Raw genomic sequence first — 22,703 nt, 5'->3', positions numbered from 1 at the left:
GTCTGCTTTTCCTTATCAATAGCTGCTTATCAATAGGACCAAGTGTCTGCTTTTCCTTATCAATAGCTGCTTATTAATAGGATCAAGTGTCTGCTTTTCCTTATCAATAGCTGCTGATCAGTAGGATCAAGTGTCTGCTTTTCCTTATCAATAGCTGCTTATTAATAGGATCAAGTATCTGCTTTTCCTTATCAATAGCTGCTGATCAATAGGATCAAGTGTCTGCTTTTCCTTATCAATAGCTGCTTATCAATAGGACCAAGTGTCTGCTTTTCCTTATCAATAGCTGCTTATTAATAGGATCAAGTGTCTGCTTTTCCTTATCAATAGCTGCTGATCAATAGGATCAAGTGTCTGCTTTTCCTTATCAATAGCTGCTTATTAATAGGATCAAGTGTCTGTTTTTCCTTATCAATAGCTGCTGATCAATAGGATCAAGTGTCTGTTTTTCCTTATCAATAGCTGCTGATCAATAGGATCAAGTGTCTGTTTTTCCTTATCAATAGCTGCTTATCAATAGGACCAGGTGTCTGCTTTTGCTTATCAATAGGACCAGGTGCCTTTGTTCTGCTTAGCAGGCATTTACAACAGACAATACTTTTGTTGAAGCAAGCAAATTCCTCTAACCCGCTTGTACAACCCCCCTGTACATTGCTCAACTCTCAGCATCAGGGGCAGGAGGTTCCCGGGGGCAGCCCCTGCCCGGGGCGGCGCAGGGGGAGCGCTCCCGCTCCGGGGCCAGGCTGAAGGTCAGCGCGGGCCGGCCCCGCTCAGCACCTCCCGTTCCCCGCCCGCCTCCCGCCTTCAAAAGCGGCAGCGGGGGCTGGGTCCCGCAGCGCCATGGCCGCGGGGGAGTGCGGGATCTGCTACGAGGCGTTCTGGGGGGGCCGGGCCCCGCGGGAGCTCCCGTGCCGCCACTCGCTCTGCCTGCGCTGCCTGCGCCGGCTGCTGACCCGCGCCGCTGCCGCCGCCTTCGTCAGCTGCCCCTTCTGCAGGGCCGTGGCGCCGGTGCCCGAGGCTGCCGGCGCGATGCCGGCCCTGGGGACCCTGCCCGGGGACGAGGAGGAGGAGGAGGAGGAGGAGGAGGAAGGCAGCGCTTCCCCCCCGGCCCGCCCCGTGGCGGTGGAGGTGGCGTTCGCCGCCCACGGCCCCGTCTTCGCGGTGAGCGCGGCGGTTCCCCCCTGCGGCCCCGAGGCCCCGGGCGCCTTCGTGCTGGGGCTGCCGGGGCGGGGGCTGCTGCTGGACACGCAGCCGCCCCCCGCCTCCATGGAGAACCTGCGGCTCGGCTTCGCCGCCGGCATCCTCGTGCTCATCGTCTGCACCTTCTTCCTGCTCGTCTTCCTCAAGTAGGTCTGGACGGGGAGAGCGGCTCCCGCAGCCCCGCCGGGCAGCCAGGATGGACCCAGCGGGGGCTCAGGGGTGGCTCAGGCCGTGGAGGGCTCAGCACGCCCCGGGACCTCGGCTGCTCCGCACACAGGCCCCCGGCACCGCTGCTTCAGAGTTAACCTCTTGGCTTCACCCCGGCTCTGCCCCTGCCCTCGGGGTGTTCCCGACGGTCCCGGCTCGGCGGGAGGCGTGGACACTCCCGGAGGCTGGAACCCCCCCAAGCTGCGCCTCAGTTCATGTCCTCGGGCAGCGAGGACGGGGCAAAAGGGGACGGGAAGGGCTCCAAGTGCTGCTCTGGAACTGTTCACGGGCAGCTTAAAACCCCTTCCCCTGGGAAGAGCCCGGCGTGGTGCAGGCAGCAGCACGGAGGGGCAGAGCCCTGCAGGGATGTGGGGCATTAAACAGACACGGCCCCAGCACCGGCTCCTGTTGCTTTTCTGGGCATCCGGAGCAGGGGGAGTTCTGCTCCGAGAACAAGGCGGCCGCTTTGCCCTCTGCAGGCAGGGCAGGGGCTGGTTTGATAACGAGGGCCCGGGCAGGGAGAGGGGGATCCCCTCATCCCCCAGCCCTGGGACAACCCAGCACAGCCCCAGCGAGTCCCCCCTCCACCGAGCACCCACGTCCCAGCCACACCCCAGAACCTGAGAGCAGAAACAGCCCCTTCACATCCCCCTCCGCAGGGTCCGGCTCCTCCATCACCCCCAGAACCTGCTGTCCCCCTGGCAAGCACAGGGCTTGTCTCACCTTCACCCTTCCTGCACCTGAGGCGGGAACAGGGGCAGAGAACAAATGTGGGTTCGTTTAGGTCTGAGATTGAGCCCCAAAAAACCTGAGACTTACAGCATGGGGAAGGGGTTGGTACCTGCTGAGAAGGACTTGGGGCTGTTGGTCAATCAGAAGCTACCCATGACCCAGCTTCAGTGAGCACTTGAGGCTAGAACCTCCCCTGTGCTGGGCTGCACCCCCAGAGCATGAGCAGCAGCTCAGGGAGGGGATCCTGCCCCTCTGCTGTGCTCTGGGGAGACCCCTCCCTGCAGTCCTGATCCAGCTCTGGGGCAGCAGCACAAGAGGGACGTGGAGCTGTTGGAGAGAGGCCAGAGGAGGCCATGGAGATGCTGCGAGGGCTGGAGCAGCTCTGCTCTGGAGCCAGGCTGAGAGAGCTGGGCTGGGGCAGCCTGGAGAAGAGAAGGCTCCTGAAGGGGAGACCTTAGAGCAGCTCCAGTGCCTGAAGGGGCTGCAGGAAAGCTGGAGAGGGGCTTGGGACAAGGGGTGTAGGGACAGGCCAAGGGGAATGGCTTGAACCTGCCAGAGGGGAGACTGAGATGAGCTCTTAGGCAGAAGCTCTTCCCTGGGAGGGTGCTGAGGCGCTGGCACAGGGTGCCCAGAGAAGCTGTGGCTGCCCCATCCCTGGCAGTGTTCAAGGCCAGGTTGGCCACAGGGGCTTGGAGCAAGCTGCTCTAGTGGAAGGGGTCCCTGCCTGTGGCAGGGGTTGGAGCTGCATCTGTCCCTTCCAACGAAACCAGGCTGGGATCCTGGGATTCTATAAATATGTCCTACAAGAGACAAGTTTCACATCTTAACCTCTGTCTCCAGCCCTGGTCATAGCAGAGCTGGGATGAGCCACAACCCCGCTTGAGGGGGTCCCTCCATGCCTCCACCCAACCAGCTCAGGAGAGAACAAAACCCCTGTGAGATGCTCAAGTCCCTCTTTCCTACACCTTGACGAGAACCAGAGCACTATGCATTGATCACGACCATTGTTGGTACTTACGCTTTTCACACCAACACAGCCAATGTCCCACCAGGACCTTCTCACCTTTCCCAGGAGAGGGACACAAGAACAACCCCAGACCAGATTCCTGTATCAAATCCTGTATCCTGTATCATCCTGATGCGAGGCAGAGGTCAGTCAGTGCTCAGGTGCCTGGCACCCAATGACCCCAGACTGAACTAAAACCCAGGCAAGCAAAAAAAAACCCCAAACCAACCAGGTTTAATTGCACTTTATTTTTCAAGAAGTGAATGCAAATCCCTCGGGTTGGAAACTGTAACAGGAAACAAGTGGAATTGCTTAGGATTGGCCACAACCTCCATTAGGACACTGCCACCTCCAGGGGGTCCAGGGGCTTCTCAGCCCAGGCCAAGGGGGGCCCCAGAGCATCCAGATCTCACACCCATCACTTAATAACTGGGTCATGCAATGACTTCCAGAGTGGCTCCCAGGAGCCCCAGCTGAGGTCACCCTGTGAGGTATCCAACCTGCTGCCACACCAACCTCGTCTCACAGCCTTTGGTCTCTTTCAGTTTTAGCTGCATTTGGCCACTTGCTGCTCTGAGCGTGCAGCACAGGGACCTGCCACATTCCCAAGCCATGGCTGCCAGGAGGCCAAAGACCAAATCCCTTCCACACTGATAAAAGGCAGTTTTAAACTAAACTATAGCAGGATTAGTTGAAGCGCTTCCATTTTATTAAGGGAAGGGGGTTACTTGTTCTAAAGACACAAAGACCTGCTCCCAGTTTTAACCTGTGTTAGTACCAATGAGCACAGAAGTAAAAGTGCTACGAGGAACCCGATGTGGTGGCCCTGGTGCCTGTGCTCTCTGCCTTCCCCTCTTGGTCCACTTAAACTGAACAGTTACAGCCCAAGCTCTCAGCAGAGCTCAGGTTTGAACTCGTGGTGTGATCATCACACTTCAAAGAGCAGCAGAGGAAAAGGCACAGGAGATGAGCCTGGCTCTCTCTGGACATGCAGCACGTTACCCACCTGTGTTGCTGCCTCCACTGCCAGTGGAACACAAGGCAGCAAACCCCAAAACCTCACCTCTAGCTGCAAACAGAGAGGAAAGGAGGTGGCTCAGGGCCCTCCACAGAACATGGCTGGGGATTTGGCTTCTTGCAATAGCAACTAGTAGATGCTACATCTGTGCTTGGGGCATTGGTGTAACAGAGCCCTGACCCATCACACAAACAGGGGCCCCTGTCCCTGCCTAGAGCTGTGGGTCTGAGCCCCATGTACCACAGCAGTGAACATGTGACAGCAGTGGGGTCTCTCAGCTCAATCTCCCACCCCACAGTGCTCATAGATGGTGATGGGATGCTGTAGAGTCCCTGGGAACTATTTCCAGGAGACCCTGACTGGGGAAGCAGACAAGACTTCAGTCTGTTTCTTTTTAAAAGTAGTTCCTACTACAGGTCCTGCCAGGCTTGGTTTTCTGAAGCACTTTACAGAGTTGGTATTTGCATCAGGTGTCAGATTAATGAATCAACTGTTCACAGGAGGAGAACAATACAAACATGTAGAGACTGGTTCCTTCAGCTCCTCCCAACTCCTGCTAGAGTTTGTCAGGTCAGAATGATGGGTCTGAGTGCCTGGGGGTGCCAAATTGCTACTTGCCCTCAGGCCCCATCAGTCTGCAGTACCAGAGCCTGGGAAGTCCCTGGCTGTTCACAACTGTCCCATGTATGCAGCTCACTAAGTGCTCAGTGCAGAGGAAGAGGCCATGCTCAGAGGAGAGGGCTCTCAGGCTCACCAGCACATCTTCATCCCAGCCAGTCCAGATCATCATCGTCGTCATCACCAAAGAGTGGAGCTGGAGGGGGACGCCCCTTCATGCTCTGGAAATCAAAGCAGAGGGGAACTTGTCAGTCTTAACAGTTTCCCAATAGTAATTGCTATGCAGTTCTGGCTCTGAACCCTCCATCACCTTTAAGGAGATGGTACCAAGAAACCTGAATAGTGAAGCTTTTGCATTTCTCATATGATGTTTTAATATTCCAGGAGAGATGTTCTCAGGGTAACAAGGACACAAGGCACTAAAACCCCTCCCTTAACCCGGGAGGCCTCACTAACTTCATGCCAGCAGGAGCTGGTCATTGCTATCTCAGGCCAGGCAATGCCTTGAACCTCAACAACCAAAACACCCACATATTCTTGAGACAGAGGATGTAGGGGAAGTGCTGAGCTCTGCTGCAGGAGCCTGTGAGACCCCACTGCCACAGGGAGGATTCCACAGACAAGCTCCAGTTAAAACCTGCACCAGTTCAGTGGGAGCAGAAAGATACAAATACACACCACTTCCTCCTCATCCTCCTCTTCAGAGAGCACTCGAGGCTTCAGCGGTTTCTGAGATGCTGTTTCAAAGAAGTTGTCATCCTCAAAGAGGCTGGAAGAAAAGAATGAACAGTTCACTTGCAGATGACAGTATCTTGGCTTGACAAATTCTGTTAATGAATGAAGAAAGAGCTTTATTGCTCAGGCAAACTTAAAGCACGCACCATTCACCAGGGCAGATGACACTGGGACCTGGTAGCACCAAAACCAGCTTCAGCCCCTTCTGCAGTGTGCCGCTCTACAGCGGAGCGGCTGCACAAGCCTCTCTGTGTGCTGCTGTACCAGCCCGAGCTGCCCAGCAGCAAAGTGGGACTGTGGCTACTCCAGGAGTCACATCTTACCTGCACTCCTTCTGCCTGGGGCTGGAGTCCAGCTCCTGCTGCCCTGGGGTTTCTCTGATGACAGCTGAGCTCAGCTCTGCTGTGTTGGATGCTGAAGCAGGCTCCTCAGAGGTGGCTCCATCCAATGGGTCTGTGCAGTTCCCTCCTTCACCGTTTAAGGGCAGGGGCTCTAAACCTCCCACAGGCTCCTCTGCCTTCTGCTCCACCGCTGGCTTTCCTGGAAGCACTGCCACATCTGCTTCTTCCGGCTTGGCCTCTAGAACAGAGGGTTCTGCAGCTTCTGCCTGCAAAGATACTCTGGAGGGACTGCGTTCAGTCTCAGCTTTCCTGATGGGACTGCTCTCCTGTCCTTGCTCAGCTGGGACAAAGTCCTCATCCACCTCAGGAACAGGCTGTCCTGCAAGCACAGGCCCCTTATCAGGATCCAGGTGGGATTCTGCTGTGGAAGAGAGATGCTCCCCCTGGATCTTCTCTTCTGACACCCCCCTGCTCTGTGTCACCGGCTCCTCCTCAGAAGTTGTGGGCCGGGCAGGCAGAAGAGCAGGCTCGCTTTCCTGGCCAGGCACCACAGAGCCTGTGGCTGCTTCCTCAGGATCAGCTGGGAATGTGGCACTCTGTGCTGGGCTATGCTGCACGGGCTCATCGTGGTCAGGCTTTGCTCCAGGTGATCCCTCCTGTCTCACTGCTCCTGGTTCAGATTCCTCCTTTTCACTGTCCTGATCTGGTTTCTCCTGCTGCCTATTGAGTAGCTGCAGTGTTACAGTCTGAAAAATGTGAGTAGAGAGAACACAGGTTATAACCTGAACATAAACCATCACAGAGCCCTGTCTCTTCTACTACTGGGCTGCTTTGCCACCCACAGATTTCTGCTTGTTATTTCAACCCTGCAACATACATTTGTGGATATAGCCTAAGATTTGTTCTCTCTTGTTGATCACCTTGTGCTTCTTAGCACTGGTGTACCTTAATAGTGTTCATGACAACACCCAGAACTGTCCTGCCACTGTATGTCTCCTCCAGCTCAAATTCACCCCGAAGAGATTGAAACACCCCATTCATTATCTTCTTTACCTGGAAAAGAGCAAGACAGGAAACAAAGATACAATTCATTAACATGTGAAGCACTGGCCTCAACAGCAGATCCTTCTCCAGGTGAAGGAACAACAAATCCAAACACACACGTGGTTTTCAAAGAAGCTACTTTCCAAATCAGAAGTTCCCAGAACAAAGCAGAATACATCATGTCACCTTAACTGAAAACCACTACATACACACCAAACCCTTCCCTCCAGAGCTGAGGCTGCACAAACCCAAGGCATACGGACATTTACTTCTTAATTATTCCTTCAATTTTTTAATCTAAACCTCAAATCTTGAGTTTTACTCTACAAAATAAAATTGAGCAACCAAGTGCCAGTAGGAAGATCACATCCTTGCCTCCTCTATAGACCCTGCTACTAGAAACATAGTGCTTCTGTGGAGAAAATAATGTTCTTCTTTCTTATCTCTGCTCAAAGAGAAATCATTTAAGGTAAATACATTTGCTTAGTAAGGAGAAATACTGGACAGTGAAGCTCACTTCTTCGGTGAAGTCTGCAGGTAAAGATCCAGCCTGATCCTTCTCCAGGTCCTGGATGCGTTCTTCATAGTGAGCCTTCAGTGCCACAATATCAGACTGCAAGGCTGAACACTGCCAAAGGGAAACTGGAAGTCAGAACAGCTCTCAGACACCACCACAGTGAAACTCATCCTGGGCAGGTTACCTGTAGCCAGCTTCTTGTAAAGGGGTAAATTGCCAAGTGAAGTTTTAAGCAGGGCTTTGACAGAGAGCTGCTGAAAGTAACAGCACCAAAATAAATACACCCAAGGAAGTGAAAACCTTGGAGATCCCCAACTGTGTCAATAGGTCTTTAAGTAACACCAAGAGCAGGCACAGCGTTACTGAGATCCCAGAGAAATGGGGGCCAGGTCTCATCACTGGACCTGTTCTGGTTTGCTGGAAGCAATGTGAAGTTACTCCTTCCCCTCCCATGTTCTTGTTATTCTGGACACTGGAAGCCCGAGGTTAGCAATTACTGCACGCTGGTTTACATTCAGCTGCTGTGTTACTCCCTTTACCTTCTCTTTGATAGGCTCCAGCTGCTCCAAACGTTGCTGGAATTCAGACAATTTTTGCTCCTCTGCTTTTTTTGAGTGCTTTAGAGCCGCAAGCTGAAACACAAGAACTAGAGCCTGTCAGTTACAGCCCCTTCAGTGTCACCCACCTCAAAACCCAGCTTCTGCTCAAACCCAGAGATAAGTTCAGAAAAGCAGAAGAGATTGTTGATGTCAGTCTCAGACTAAAACCATCTCAGCTTCCCCTCATTCAGAACTAGAACAGTAGATTCACTGGCCCACCAACCCAATGGAACAGATGCAATACAGACATCCCATGGACAAGACCAAATTCCATAACAGTCAAGAATCATAGAGCAGTTAGGGATGGAAAGGACCTTAAGATCATCCAGTTCCAACGCCCCTGCCATGGGCAGGGACACCTCACACTAAACCATGGCACCCAAGGCTCTGTCCAACCTGGCTTTGAACGCTGCCAGGGATGGAGCATTCACAGTTTCCTTGGGCAACCCATTCCGGTGCCTCACCACCCTCACAGTATATCCTTATATCCAATCTAAACTTCCCCTGTGTAAGTTTTAACCCGTTACCCCTTGTCCTGTCACTACAGTCCCTAATGAAGAGTCCCTCCCCAGCATCCCTATAGGCCCCCTTCAGATACTGGAAGGTTGCTATGAGGTCTCCACACAGCTTCTCTTCTCCAGGCTGAACAGCCCCAACTTTCTCAGCCTGTCTTCATACGGGAGGTGCTCCAGTCCCTGATCATCCTTGTGGCCTCCTCTGGACTTGTTCCAACAGTTCCATGTCCTTTTTATGTTGAGGACACCAGTCAGCTGATCGGAGCTAGCCTAGCTAGAGCCACAGCCGGCACGCTTCAGCGACCGCGAGGGTCAACGGAGATTAGGAAAATCAGAGAGGAGAGCGCAGAGACATCGCGATTCCCGACATCTCCCGATCCCCGAAGCCACAGCAGCCCTTGTGAGAGAGAGAGGCTCACGTGGCGGGGGGCGTTCCCACGGTGACGGCGACCACTCCCTACTGCTTGCCTTGAAAAAGCCTTTGAGAGGGCAGCGACCGGTCGCTGCCCACCGGGTGCAGGGAGGAACGAGCCGGTCGTGTTGCTGGTGTCCCAAACTGCGGACCAATATGGTTGTCTCCAGAAAGAGAGCTTGCAGTAAAGTGACTGCAGCAACTCAGACGGAGACCCCGTCCCAAACCGTGGCTGTTCAGGTCTCTGGGTGCAGGGAGTGCCAGAGCCTGATGCTGCCGGGGGAGGGAGGACAGCATTCCACCTGCGGGAGGTGTGAGCAGGTAGAAGATCTGCTTAGCCTGGTGGCAAGACTTAAGGAGGAGGTCGAGACGCTAAGGACCATCAGGGAGTGTGAAAGGGAGATCGACTGGTGGAGTAACTCCCTGGCGTGCCGGTCGGAACGGTTCCAGGGAGATACCCCCCAAAAGGGGAAGGACCCCCTGCCCTCTCAGGCAGAGGGGGATGGCCCGAGACAGCCCCTGCCCTGTAGCTGTAGCGCAGAGGTAGGGGACCAAAAAGACGACGAGGGTTGGAAGCGAGTTCCGGTTCGACGTCGGGGGAAACCCTCCCCCCTTCCTGCCCTGCTTCCCCAGGTGTCCATCCGTAATAGGTTCGAGGCCCTGGATCTTGAAGGAGAGGTAAGTGAGAATGTGGGGCAAGGCCAGCCCACAAGGCCACATAGGAAAAGGGGGTCGACTTTGCACCTCAGGACTGCCTCTGTTAAGAAAGAAAGAAGGGTCATTGTAGTAGGGGATTCCCTTCTGAGAGGAACAGAGGGCCCGATATGCAGAGTTGACCCTCATCATAGGGAAGTGTGTAGTCTGCCTGGAGCCCGGATCAGGGATATCACCAGGGCGCTCCCCAGCCTGGTGCACCCGACAGACTACTACCCGCTGCTGGTCTTCCAGACAGGTGGGGAGAAAGCTGCTTCCCGCAGTCTGAGGGGGATGAAGAAAGACTACAGGGCCTTGGGGAGGATGGTGAAAGAGTCTGGGGCTCAAGTGATCTTCTCCGCACTCCTTCCATCTTCCACTGATGATGTGGGAAGGAATGGGAAGATTCGGTTCATGAACAATTGGCTACGAGACTGGTGCTACAGGCAGGGCTTTGGATTCTTTGATAATGGCTGGTTTTATAGGGCACCAGTCTGGACAATGTCAAGTGAGAAAGGTTTGTCTCACAGAGGCAAAAGGATACTGGGGCACGAATTAGCAGGGCTCATTTGGAGAGCTTTAAACTAGATTCGAAGGGGGATGGGGTTGTTGCTGGGCTTGCCCCAGTGGGGCAGCGCTCCAGAATTAATGAAGACTGGGAGGCCTCCTATAATCCTAGGGTGAAATCGGTGTGCTCAGCTTGCTCCCTGAAATGTCTGTACACCAATGCGCGCAGCATGGGAAATAAGCAGGAGGAGTTGGAAACCTGTGTTAAGTCAGGAGACTATGATCTGGTGGCAATTACAGAGACGTGGTGGGACAGCTCACATGACTGGAATATAGTCATGGAGGGCTATGTCCTTTTCAGGAAAGACAGACCAGCCAGGAGGGGTGGTGGGGTTGCTCTTTATGTGCGGGAGGAACTACAATGCACTGAGTTCTGTCCAGGGACAGATGACGAGCGAGTTGAGAGTCTGTGGGTGAGAATTAAGGGGCAGGCTGGCAGGGGGGATACTGTTGTAGGTGTCTGTTACAGACCACCAGATCAGGGTGAGGAAGTTGACGAGGCCTTCTACAGGCAGCTGAGAGAGGCCTCACAGTCACAGGCCGTGGTCGTCATGGGGGATTTTAACTTCCCTGATGTTTGCTGGAAGGACCACTCGGCAACCCAGCCGCAGTCCAGGAGGTTCCTCCAGTGTGTGGATGATAACTTCCTCCTGCAAATGGTGGATGAGCCGACCAGGAGAGGAGCGCTGCTGGATCTCATCCTCACTAACAAGGAGGGTCTGGTTGAAGCAGTAAGGGTAGAGGGCTGCCTTGGTTGCAGCGACCACGAGATGGTGAAGTTCAGGATCTTGTGTGGTAGGACTAGTAGAATACCAAGTAGAATTGCAACCCTGGACTTTAGCAGGGCAAACTTTGGCCTTTTCAAGCAATTGCTAGGGGAAATCCCATGGGCAAGGCTGCTTGAAGGAAAAGGGGCCCAAGATAGTTGGTTGACATTCAAGGACTGCTTTTTCCGTGCTCAAGATCGGAGCATCCCGACATGTAGGAAGTCAAGGAAGAGGGCCAAGAGACCTGTGTGGCTAAATAGGGAATTGCTGGGTATGCTCAAGTGGAAGAGGAGAGTTTACAGGTCATGGAAGGAGGGGCTGGCCACTTGGGAGGAATATAAGGCTGCTGCTAGGGGATGTAGGAAGGCAGCTAGGAGGACTAAGGCTTCCTTAGAATTAAACCTGGCAAGAAGGGTCAAGGACAGCAAAAAGAGCTTTTTCAAGTACATGGCAGACAAAACTAACACCAGAGGCAATGTAGGCCCACTGATGAACGGGATGGGTGCCCTGGTGACAGAAGATGCAGAGATGGCAGAGTTACTGAATGCCTTCTTTGTCTCTGTCTACTCTGCTGCAGGCAGTCCTGAAGAGCCCTATACCCCTGAGACCTTAGATGAAGTCAGGTCGACGGAGCGACTTGCCTTAGTCGATGAGGAATGGGTTAGAGATCAGTTGAGCAATCTGGACGTCCATAAATCCATGGGTCCAGATGGGATGCACCCGCGGGTGCTGAGGGAACTGGCGGAAGTCATTGCTAGACCACTCTCCATCATCTTTACCAAGTCCTGGGAAATGGGAGAGGTGCCTGAGGACTGGAGGAAGGCAAATGTCACTCCGGTCTTCAAAAAGGGCAAGAAGGAGGACCCGGGTAACTATAGACCGGTCAGCCTCACCTCCATCCCTGGGAAAGTGATGGAACACCTTGTCCTTGGTGCCATCTTAAAGCATATCAAGGATAAGGGGGTTATGAGGGGCAGTCAACATGGCTTCACCAGGGGGAAATCATGTTTGACCAATCTCTTAGCCTTTTATGAGGAAATAACACGGTGGATGGATGATGGCAGAGCGGTGGATGTGGTCTACCTTGACTTCAGCAAAGCATTTGACACAGTCTCCCACAGCATCCTCACGGCTAAATTGAGGAAGTGTGGACTGGATGACCAGGTAGTGAGGTGGACTGCGAACTGGCTGAAGGAGAGAAGCCAGAGAGTTGTAGTCTATGGGGCTGAGTCTAGTTGGAGGCCTGTAACTAGTGGAGTGCCTCAAGGGTCAGTACTGGGACCGGTATTATTTAATATATTCATTAATGATTTAGATGAGGGAATTGAGTGTACTATCAGCAAGTTTGCTGATGACACTAAGCTGGGAGGAGTGGCTGACACGCCAGAAGGCTGTGCTGCCATCCAGCGAGACCTGGACAGGCTGGAGAGTTGGGCAGGGAATAACGGGATGAAATATAACAAGGGGAAGTGTAGAGTCCTGCATCTGGGCAGGAACAACCCCAGGTTCCAGTATAGGTTGGGGAACGACCTGCTAGAGAGCAGTGTAGGGGAGAGGGACCTGGGGGTCCTAGTGGACAACAGGATGACCATGAGCCAACACTGTGCCCTTGTGGCTAAGAAGGCCAATGGCATCCTGGGGTGTATTAGAAGGGCGGTGGTTAGTAGGTCAAGAGAGGTCCTCCTTCCCCTCTACTCTGCCCTGGTGAGACCCCATCTGGAATATTGTGTCCAGTTCTGGGCCCCTCAGTTCAAGAAGGACAGGGAGCTGCTGGAGAGAGTCCAGCGCAGGGCAACCAAGATGATTAAGGGAGTGGAGCATCTCCCTTATGAGGAAAGACTGAGGGAGCTGGGTCTTTATAGTTTAGAGAAGAGGAGACTGAGGGGTGACCTTATAAGTGTCTATAAATATATAAAGGGGGAGTGTCACGAGGATGGAGCCAGGCTCTACTCAGTGGCAAACAATGATAGGACAAGGGGTAATGGGTGCAAACTGGAACACAAGAGGTTCCACTTAAACTTGAGAAGGAACTTCTTCTCAGTGAGGGTGACGGAACACTGGAACAGGCTGCCCAGGGAGGTTGTGGAGTCTCCTTCCCTGGAGACATTCAAAGCCCGCCTGGACACATTCCTGTGTAACGTCATCTAGGTGTTCCTGCTCTGGCAGGGGGATTGGACTAGATGATCTTTTGAGGTCCCTTCCAATCTCCAGCATACTGTGATACTGTGATACTGTGAACTGCACACAATGCTCCAGGTGAGGTCTCACAAGAGCAGAGCAAAGGGGCAGAATCACCTCCTTCGACCTGCTGGTCACGCTCCTTTTGATGCAGCCCAGGATACAGTTGGTTTCTGGGCTGTGAGTGCACACTGAAGCCGGCTCATGTTCATTTTCTCATCGACCAACACCCCCAAGCCCTTCTCCACAGGGCTGCTCTGAATCTCTTCTCTGCCCAACCTGTAGCTGTGCCTGGGATTGCTCTAACCGAGGTGTAGGACCTTGCACTTGGCATGGTTAAACTCCATGAGGTTGGCATCAGCCCACCTCACAGGCGTGTCAAGGTCCCTCTGGATGCCATTCCTTCCCTCCAGGATATCAACCGAACCACACAGCTCGGTGTCATTGGCAAACTTGCTGAGGGCGCACTCAATCCCACTGTCCATGGCAGCGACAAAGATGTTGAACAAGACCAGTCCCAACACCGACCCCTGAGGGACCCCACTCGTTACTGGTCTCCAGCTGGACACTGAGCCATTGACCACAACTCTTTGTGTGCGGCCATCCAGCCAGTTCTTTATCCACTGAGTGGTCCATCCATCAAACTGATGTCTCTCCAGTTTAGAGACAAGGATGTCATGTGGGACAGTGTTGAACACTGCACAAGTCCAGATAGATGACATCAACTGCTCTACCCCTGTCCATCAGTTCCGTAGCCCCATCATAGCAGATAAGAAGTTAAAGTCAAGATGCACTGAGGTGGGAGATGCTGGTTACTGGTTATTTGGTATTACATTTCAGCCCCTTTACCTTCTCTTCCAGCTGGGACACCTGCTGCTGCAGGGAATCTCTCTGCTCACACACCTCCTGGTACTGTCTCATGTGCTGCTCCTTGGCTGATGCCAGCGTACGTTCACATTTAGATTCCCACTGGGATTCCAGCTCTGCCTGGAGGAGTGACAGCTGCCCGTCAAGTAAAAGAAATCATTAGGAACACACACATGCAATGGGTATTTGCACAAGAAGTGGCTGAAAGCTTGAGGCTGGACAACATGCAACACCTACTTGCAGATGGCAGTCCTGTAGCCATCACCAGCTCCTGCCCAATCCTCAGCTCAATTCCAGCCACAATCCCTCAGGCTGACCTGAAGCTCTCACTCTCATTTCAGATCTCTTGGCATATTTCTAAGCAGTCTTTCACTCATCAGCAGTCCTGTACTCTTGTCTCTACTATGAGCTCAATTTGGTGCCTCTGCTTTCCTCAGTTTGACACTCTTTAACACAGTCTACATCTGATGGTGCTTGCCAGCCTGCATCAACGCTGCAGCAAAGCTCTGCAGCCATGTCAGTGGCCTGGGATTTGAGTCAGAGAACAACTGGGACCTTGCAGCCTTCCTGCCCACCCAAATCAGGCACTGCCTTAGAAAGGCAGGAGTCAGAGGCAGGGCCAAACACCAGCAAAGATATTTTAGAAAGACAACAAAGTGAGCCCTGTGTTAAATTCAACCCCTACAATCAAGGCGATAATGTTTTTATTCTTCCACTACCTGAGCATTTGTACAACTATTCCCTACCATAGGTCTCTTGCACCATATTGCACTCACAGTGTCTCTTGCACCATAGGTAGGAAATAATAAGCTCCTAAAAGGCTTCCAGACACTTGTTGAAGTTCCCCTGGCTCCTCACCTGCTCTGCTGCTGCCTGGTCAGTCGAAGTCCGTGCCTTTTTCAGCAGCTGGCGGAGCTTGTCCAGCTCCTGCTGATAGGATCTGCGGATTTCCTCCATCTCTTCCTCTGCCTGAGCTCTCTCCGACAGGGATTTCTTCTTCCTCTCTGAAAGATTCTGCAGTACAGAACAGGACATAGAATAGGCCAGACTGCACCCAAGAAGCTTCTCTTCCTCGTGCAGAAAGAGCAGCTTTGAGCAGGGAGTCTTATCACTTTAAAATCAAGGAGATACTGTTTTAAAGGTAAGAATGTTGACATATTACTGGCTAAGATATTAAAAAAGAAACCAAAGAACCAACATAAGCACGAAGTATCCACCAGGGATCCTTCCTGCTGATGAGTCAAGATTTACCCAACTTGGATATTTACACAGAATCATACAATGGTTAGGGTTGGAAAGGACCTTAAGTTCATAGGACCATGATATTATCATAGAATTATGATTCTAACATACAAGATTGTTGGGTTAAACTTCAGCAAACTGAAGCCCTCTCTGTATCTCTCTGATGCTGGCACAGGACATACCTTTTCAAGGGTCTCCTTCTCCACTTTCAGGTCCATGAGCTCTTCCTCCAGTGCCGAGATCTTCATGTCCAGCTGTTTGCGGCTCTGCTTCTCAGCTTTAAATCTGGTCTGAGTGTCCTCAGAGGCCTCCTGGAGCTCTGCAAAAATACAATTTACTGTGGGTTTTCCCTATATTTCAGGTGAATGCATTTGGGGCTGAGGGGAAGGAACAGGGTCTCTTGCACAATGAGATCAACAACACAACTTGCACCTCACTGGGGACTAGACTGATGAGGAGCAGCTTTTCTGTGACATGGCAGTGTTTATACCTCAGGTTTTATCTTAACTTTTCAACCACTGGAACGTTTCAGTTCCCCTACAAGATGTCAGCCAGTAATAGCAAGAAATAGCTTCTGCAAAAGACATCCCTGTCACAGCATGATCTTGTTCATTTGACTTGGCCCACTTTGCTTTTAGTGCTAACAAGGACGCATATAACCTTCAATGTGTCAATATCCTCCTTCAATACCCTGTGACTGGCCCTAGGAAAAGCAGGAACAGATAGCCCAGAAGAAAGGAAAAGCCTATGGCTTACAAAAAAGGAAAATCAATGACAAAGGAGCTCTGCTGGAGCAGGCACAGGAAGCCTCACCTGCTAACTGCGCCTGCAGCTTGTTGAGCTGTGTCTCGTGCCGCTCAGCCTCCTGCAGGGCAGCAGAGAGCTGCTTCCGCAGGTCCATCTCCTTCTTCTGATGTGCAGTCAGCTCCAGCTGCAGCTGGGAAACCTGTGCTGTGGCAGCTGCCAACTCCTCTGCGACTTTGGCCTGTGCAAAATGGAGCAAGGTAGAAAAAAGAATCTGTGAGTGTGAGGAGACAACCACAGCTGTTCTCGCAGGAAGAGCACTGGAGATGTGTTCAGGGAAGTGCTGATCCAGCACCTTACAGGCACCTCCAAATTGAAGATGTAACAGTAACTTCTTTTGCCATGTCACTGTGTTTGCCTGTAAGCTGTCCAGACCAACCAGAAAGTTGCACAGGGCCACCACCAACCTTAGCACCACACCAGATCAACTCAGGCAGTTTTCCTTGAAAAGCTTATATGTGTTTTTTAAGACTAGCAGCAGTGCCTGGTGGCTCTGCCCAGAGTTTAAGCTATGACAATGCCTGTTCAAGTAAAAGCCTGGGCTCCAACATGTCTTCAATAAGCTTACAAACGACTGAAAAAGCCACACAAAACACAGGCTCGGTCCAGCCACAAGAGCACCTTCCCTCCAGAGCACTCGGCACGTAGACACCTTGAGGTGCCCGCACAGGCAGGGCTGGCATTCTGCAGCCCAGATCTCAAGGTCATTTGTTGACTTGTTTAGATTGAATATTGCTCAGAGTCAGTGACTCAGTAAACCCAGGCACTACCAGAGCTTGTCACACAACTTGTAAACGATCTGTTAGGAGAGGCTCAAGGCATCAAGACAAAGTCACGTTCCCAATCTCATTGCAAGACACACGAAATTCAGAGGATGCTCTGCAAAGACAGAACTGCACCCATCAAAAACCCTCACTTTCTACAGGGAATACCCAAACAGCTTCTCTCTCTATGACTACAACCAGACTCCCGACAGGCTTTCACATTCTTGTAACCGGTAAGTTCAGGAGCACTGGAGCTTCTCTCTGCTTTATCCCCATAAAATAACTACTGCTTCACTTCAGATTAGGACCACCACCTTCGGGCAGAGAAGAGCTGTGAGCAAAATTGTTCCAACTATGGTGAGGGTGAATAAGTGCTAACCTTGAGGGCTGGGATACCACACCATTCATTTTAAAGAGGAGGCAGTATTTCAGAGACTGACCTGCTTTTCTCTTAAGTTTCCATACGTGTCTCACTGCAGTTCAAGATGGTAACTCCTAGCATGCTAAAACCAAACCCCATGGCATATCTCAAGGTTATTTTAACACTTATCTTTAATGGCAAATAAAGAAAATTAAAAAAAAAAAAGGAAATCCTATGCTGGGAACTGTTACTAGACTTAAGTTTCTGCAGTGAATGCTTCACATCTATACTAGCTCAGCTCCGCCTCCAGCTTTCAGGTACCAAGAATCTTACATGATCTGTATCTGCTCTGATAATTACACGATCATGTCCTGATCATGTCCTGCCAAAGGTCTTTGCAAAGGGCTCCCCAAGAAAGAGCAAGTGGCTACACTGCCAGTTAGAAAGCCCTTTTCCAAAGCCTTTTCCCAAGTGGAAGATCCATGCAAATTCAAGATCTGAGGCAATTCTTCTGATGCCAGTCACCTTCTAGCTATGCAAAAGGAAGCTGGGCTGGCACTACCCAGGGCACAGTTATCTATGGCCTACACAGTCAGCAGACACACTGCCTCACCTGGTCCCAGCCCCGATCCACTGGCAGCATGTGCTGGGAAGAGAAAGCAGTGACAGGAAACAGGGAGAGTTAAGAACACAACTTGCAAGGCAGAGGCATTCATCATCATCAGAAAAGCAAAGTGCTTCATTGCAGGAGCCTAAGGCATGCCAGAGAAGCCCTTAAATTATTCCAAGAACTGTAAAAGCTTTGACAGAAAAAGGTAGTGAAGCCTGGCTTAAAAAGAAAGAAGCTAAAGGCACGTTTCACTCTGCAGATGTAGGAGCAGTGGGTCCTACTTGTGATTACCATTTCCCTGCAATGGAGACTGTGGGACACAAAGCCTTCATCTAAAGCTGTGATGTGCTCTGCCAGGGTCAAAGACCTAACACCCAAAAGCAGCAAGCTACTAATAGCTCTTTTCTTTGATCCTGGGCACAGATGCCTGGCCTGTATCACAAAGTAAGTGGTGAGTCCCTATTTTATTTAAAGAACAGATAAAATAGCTTAAAACTCTCTTCCCTGATTCTGTCTGTCCATAGCAATCTCTGGAACTGCAGTCACAGAGCAGCTACCTTGGATAAACGGAAGAGAAAGGAATATCAGACTTCACATTTACAGTCAGCACTCTCACAAAAGCAGCAGAAATCACTCAATGCATGTCATGGCTTTCATGGCTTTTCTGGTGCAGCCTGAAGTCTGTTCATGTAACAGTGCTCTTTCCCAGGCAGTGACTGCTGGATCAAGTGGAGCCTTATTGAAGATGAGGCCCAAAAGACTTCTAAAGATCATCATACTTCCCAAAGTACTTCCTCCCCAGGCTACTGCACAAGCTGGATGCTGTGCTCACTGACGGAAGGGATTTTATTTATTCTTTCAATCTGACTTACTCCTGGTTAGAAACTCTCACTACATGATTACAGGTTAAATCCTGTGTTAAAACTCCCAGTGTTAAAACAGAATCCTCCCTCACTGCCTGCTCACACCAGCATGCAGTTATCAGCCATGTACTCATGTACTGTGCTGTTCTTTAGCACACTTGCTGGCACACCCTGGAAAGCTGCACTTAGTCGTGGTTCTCATGCAGAGCAAGTGTTTATCATCTCACATTTGAATTGGAGAAAAGCACAATTCAGCAGGGGAGCACAGTGCAAGACTGAACTTGGTGTTATTTAAGAAGCCAGGGCTTGAGAAGGCATAGAAAACACCATGCAATTACTGACCTCAAAGCCAGCCTGGGCTAGGCTGTCCTAAGTGGACACATTACAGGATATGCAGCCATGCACAAGTGCATTTAAGTGGTTTGAAAGCTATTTCCCAATAGCCCCTTTCACAAAAGCACAACACATTATTGGTAGAAACAAACAGTTCTTGAATATTAGTATTAAAAAACAAAAGTGCAAAAGTGCAATGAGGAAACTTCAGTAGCAAGCACCTTTTCTTACAGCTACATTCGTTCTATGTCAGTTAAATACAAAGCCCTATAATACACAATTCCTCAGTGTGTTGGACATATACCTACAAAGTTAACAATAAATCAGACACCTCCCTGTGAGATATGAGTATGAAAGCTATGACAGCATAAAGATCACCATTTATATCCTCTGTGCTGACTTTGCCATGAATACAAAGTGTTTCTCAGAACAGCTTTCAGAACATATGTCCAAAACTACATTTGTCTTGCAAGAGAACGCACTTAAGCCTTGACTAACAAGGCTTCAGCTCATTTCAGTGCCACCAGCAGCCCCTCTCCTGGCTGCAGCTGGAGATGGATGGCTCTGCTCATTGTCACCATTACCTTCTCCTGCTCTGCATGCAACACTCTTGCCTGTGTGTTTTCAGTTGTTGTTTGCAGGGAATGGTTCCTCTGCTCCATTAGCAAGTTACTTTGCTCGACGTACCTGTGAATGGGGGAAGACTGGATGAGCATCTATGTAAGCACATGATTTGGAGCAAAAGGCTCAGAGAGAAAACATGGTATTTCACATCAGTTTTCTTCATGACAAGTCCCAGACTATTTTGCATGGCAGCCTGCACTAAGGTCCTGATCTCAAAAGGGTGGACTGGGTGTGCCTTGGACAGCAGATTTTGTATCAGTCTGGATATCTGCTTTACTTCTCTAATGAGTCTAATGTTCCTACCACACAGTCAAGAGTTGTGATAACTTGATATCCACTGATCTCTGCCATTTCCTTAAACAAATTATTCCCCTTCTTTAACCAAATGGGACACACAGCCAGTGGAAGTAGGGACACCACATCTACAATTTCTTCCACCTTGCTAAAAAGCTAGTAAATGTAAAAACTCCCAGAAGCAGAGCAAGTGTGCTCATGAGGTTTTACCCCCTTTTACACATCCCTGTTTTACACAGTAAACCACAGTTTTGGAGATAAGCTCTCTGGGGAGGGGGGAACAACACCCCACACTTTTAATGCCTTAAACATAAATATATCAGAGCATGTCTCTACTCTAAAGAGCACTTCTCCTGGTTATACCTAATCAAGTGTAAGCTAGATAGTCTTTGCAAATGCACAGGCTGTATGTACCCTCCCACTCCTTACCTCTGATTCCGCTCAATCAACTCGCTGATCTTCTCATTCTGCTCCTCAATCCGACTGCTCTTCTCAAATATCTCTTGCTTCAGCCTCTCATTCTCCTAAAGCACAGCCCAGCATGAATATTCATCTTACTCAGACTTCCCTGCAGCAGTACCTAAACCTTTGTTTTGTACAGATGCAATACAGCGGTGAGATACCACCTTCTGTGGTCACACCACTGGAAGGCTCTGTGCTGCATTTAGCAGGAATCCTGGCCTGGCACAGCGGTTGCCAAACCACATTCTAGAGAATACTGTGTCTGGTTGACTTCTTCACCCATAAAACACAAGATTGTAAAGCTGATTTCTGGAAAGCTACAAAGCACAATACCAAGTAGTGAAAAACAGAAGTAAGTGGTTTTTGCAACATAGTACTCCAGCTGTGAAATTGTGCTGCAGGATGCTGTGGGTTAAGTCCATAAAGGTTTAAGCAGAGGCTGAATTTCTCCCACATGAACCTTTTGTCAAGGCCTATTAAATACCAGTGTATCAACTCTGGCTGGGAAAGCACCCAAACCAGAAACTGCTGAGCAGAGCTTTTTTAGGAGGGAGAGGGGTGGAAATCATTGTGTATCTCATGCTCTTACCTAGGCAGCTGGTTTTGGCCATGCAAAGACAGAACACATGGGTAGATTGACATTTGGGCCAAACCAGTAGAGCTGTCCCAATTAGGAGTAACAGTGGGCTGCAGCTCCTTATGGAAGCAGTCAAATAAGGCTGGCCATGCTCACCTGGATTATGCGTTGGATATTGCTCATGATCATGGACGCTTCCATAGTAACAGAGGAGATACCAGGCAGGAGTGAGCTGTTACCAGCACTTTGTTTCCTCAACTCCTCCACCTGCAGGGATAAGCCATTCTTAAACCAGAGGAAATGAATTTATGGGTGTAGATCAGAGTCAGACATCCACAAAAATCCACTGCTGCACCTCATCAGCTGTAGGGTGTATGCTACTATATCTACTGTGACACCTCCTGAAGGGCAGTGAATCCTCCCAAACACAATGTGCCATATGATATTAAAGACAGAGACAACACCTTTCCCCAAGAGCAGGCTTAGTTTTTCACAGTAGGTGAATTGTTACTGCTTCAAGGTCTGGTAACACTGAAGTTTTCATTGTTACTAACATCACCTACAAACTTAATACAGCATTTAAACAGAGCCAACTCCCCAGACTACACCTGAAGACCAAGCAGTACCATCACTAACAAGCCTGCCTGTGCATACATTACCTTGGCAGCCAGATGATCCATCTTGTCTACCACTTTGCTAACAGCCATTCGGATTTCAGTGTTATGCTGCCGAGCTTCTGTCATCAAGAAGGAAGTAATATCCCCAGGAGCTTGAATGGAAAGGAGAGAGATCTATAGTCACTAGGGGAAAATGCCTCCACACAGACAGACCAAAAGCCATGCTTAGCAGTTTGAAGCCTTCCAAACAGGACAGCCACTCTCTTCCAACAAATAAGAAGAAGATGGTATCTGGAAAACTAATGTAGGTGTTTTCCAAATAACATGACCAGGCAGGTTTATGAGCATAAAAAATTCTTGAGCAATGTGACAGCACTTGGGTCAACAAGAGGGAAGCCCCCAGACACACAGGAACAGAAGTGTGCAAAGAGAACAGTCAAACAAAAGGCACAAAGGCTGACTTTTGAAACTTTGAAGTTCCTTAATACTCTAAGTCCTTCCTAGGTTGCTACATCCTCACACTTTACATGCACACTTCAGCTCCTTCCCTGGGTCGTAGGAGAGCTTTCTACTATTACAGTTACAAATATAATTGGAAGAATCATCTATAAAATACGTGTAGTAACACACAGCCTTGGCAGTACACTTGGAAATTCCACTCCCCTTCACACTGTATGAAGTCAAGGTTAAAAAAAAAAAAATAATAAAGAAAAAAAAAGATGGATATTTACTGGAAAATGTTTACCCTTATTTGATTTTAAGAAATGGGGATTTGTGAAACAGCAGAGGGACCTTGGACAAGGGCCTGTAGGGACAAGCCAAATGAGAATGGCTTTAACCTGCCAGGGGGGGAGACTGAGATGAGCTCTTAGGCAGAAGCTCTTCCCTGTGAGGGTGCTGAGGTGCTGGCACAGAGTGCCCAGAGAAGCTGTGGCTGCCCCATCCCTGGCAGTGTTCAAGGCCAGGTTGGACACAGGGGCTTGGAGCAAGCTGCTCTAGTGGAAGGTGTCCCTGCTGGTGGCAGGGGTTGGAACTGGGTGAGTTTTAAGGTCCCTTCCAACCCCAACCAGTCTGATTCTATGACAGACAAAATGAATATGCATGTGTTTGCTACTATTGCTACCTACATCCTCATG

General features: G+C 50.4%; 1 protein-coding gene across 5 annotated transcripts in view; it reads right to left on the bottom strand.

Annotated features, from left to right (window-relative positions):
- Nucleotides 1-3,832: 3,832 nt before the first annotated feature.
- FKBP15 (FKBP prolyl isomerase family member 15) overlaps nucleotides 3,833-22,703 on the bottom strand; it is a 32,738-nt gene continuing 13,867 nt past the window's right edge. For 4 of the 5 annotated variants that reach the window (XM_062616018.1, XM_062616022.1, XM_062616019.1 and 1 more), the window contains 15 exons: nucleotides 21,610-21,719; nucleotides 21,107-21,217; nucleotides 20,341-20,435; nucleotides 19,578-19,680; nucleotides 17,801-17,833; nucleotides 16,072-16,243; nucleotides 15,441-15,577; nucleotides 14,875-15,030; nucleotides 13,999-14,151; nucleotides 7,958-8,050; nucleotides 7,419-7,529; nucleotides 6,803-6,910; nucleotides 5,840-6,603; nucleotides 5,460-5,550; nucleotides 3,833-5,002 (listed from right to left, as the gene is read on the bottom strand). In XM_062616018.1, the coding sequence (XP_062472002.1) occupies nucleotides 4,928-5,002; nucleotides 5,460-5,550; nucleotides 5,840-6,603; nucleotides 6,803-6,910; nucleotides 7,419-7,529; nucleotides 7,958-8,050; nucleotides 13,999-14,151; nucleotides 14,875-15,030; nucleotides 15,441-15,577; nucleotides 16,072-16,243; nucleotides 17,801-17,833; nucleotides 19,578-19,680; nucleotides 20,341-20,435; nucleotides 21,107-21,217; nucleotides 21,610-21,719 (2,312 nt within the window). In that variant the 3' untranslated portion in view covers nucleotides 3,833-4,927. The remainder of the gene's footprint in view (nucleotides 5,003-5,459; nucleotides 5,551-5,839; nucleotides 6,604-6,802; nucleotides 6,911-7,418; nucleotides 7,530-7,957; nucleotides 8,051-13,998; nucleotides 14,152-14,874; nucleotides 15,031-15,440; nucleotides 15,578-16,071; nucleotides 16,244-17,800; nucleotides 17,834-19,577; nucleotides 19,681-20,340; nucleotides 20,436-21,106; nucleotides 21,218-21,609; nucleotides 21,720-22,703) is intronic. The other variant, XM_062616021.1, reaches the window with a different exon arrangement.

This window comes from Pezoporus occidentalis, unplaced genomic scaffold, assembly GCF_034315485.1.
Source record: "Pezoporus occidentalis ecotype Australia unplaced genomic scaffold, CSIRO_AGI_Poc_V1 ctg187, whole genome shotgun sequence".
In the NCBI taxonomy this organism is placed as follows: Eukaryota; Metazoa; Chordata; class Aves; order Psittaciformes; family Psittacidae; genus Pezoporus; species Pezoporus occidentalis.
This window is presented reverse-complemented; position numbering and strand designations above follow the sequence as displayed.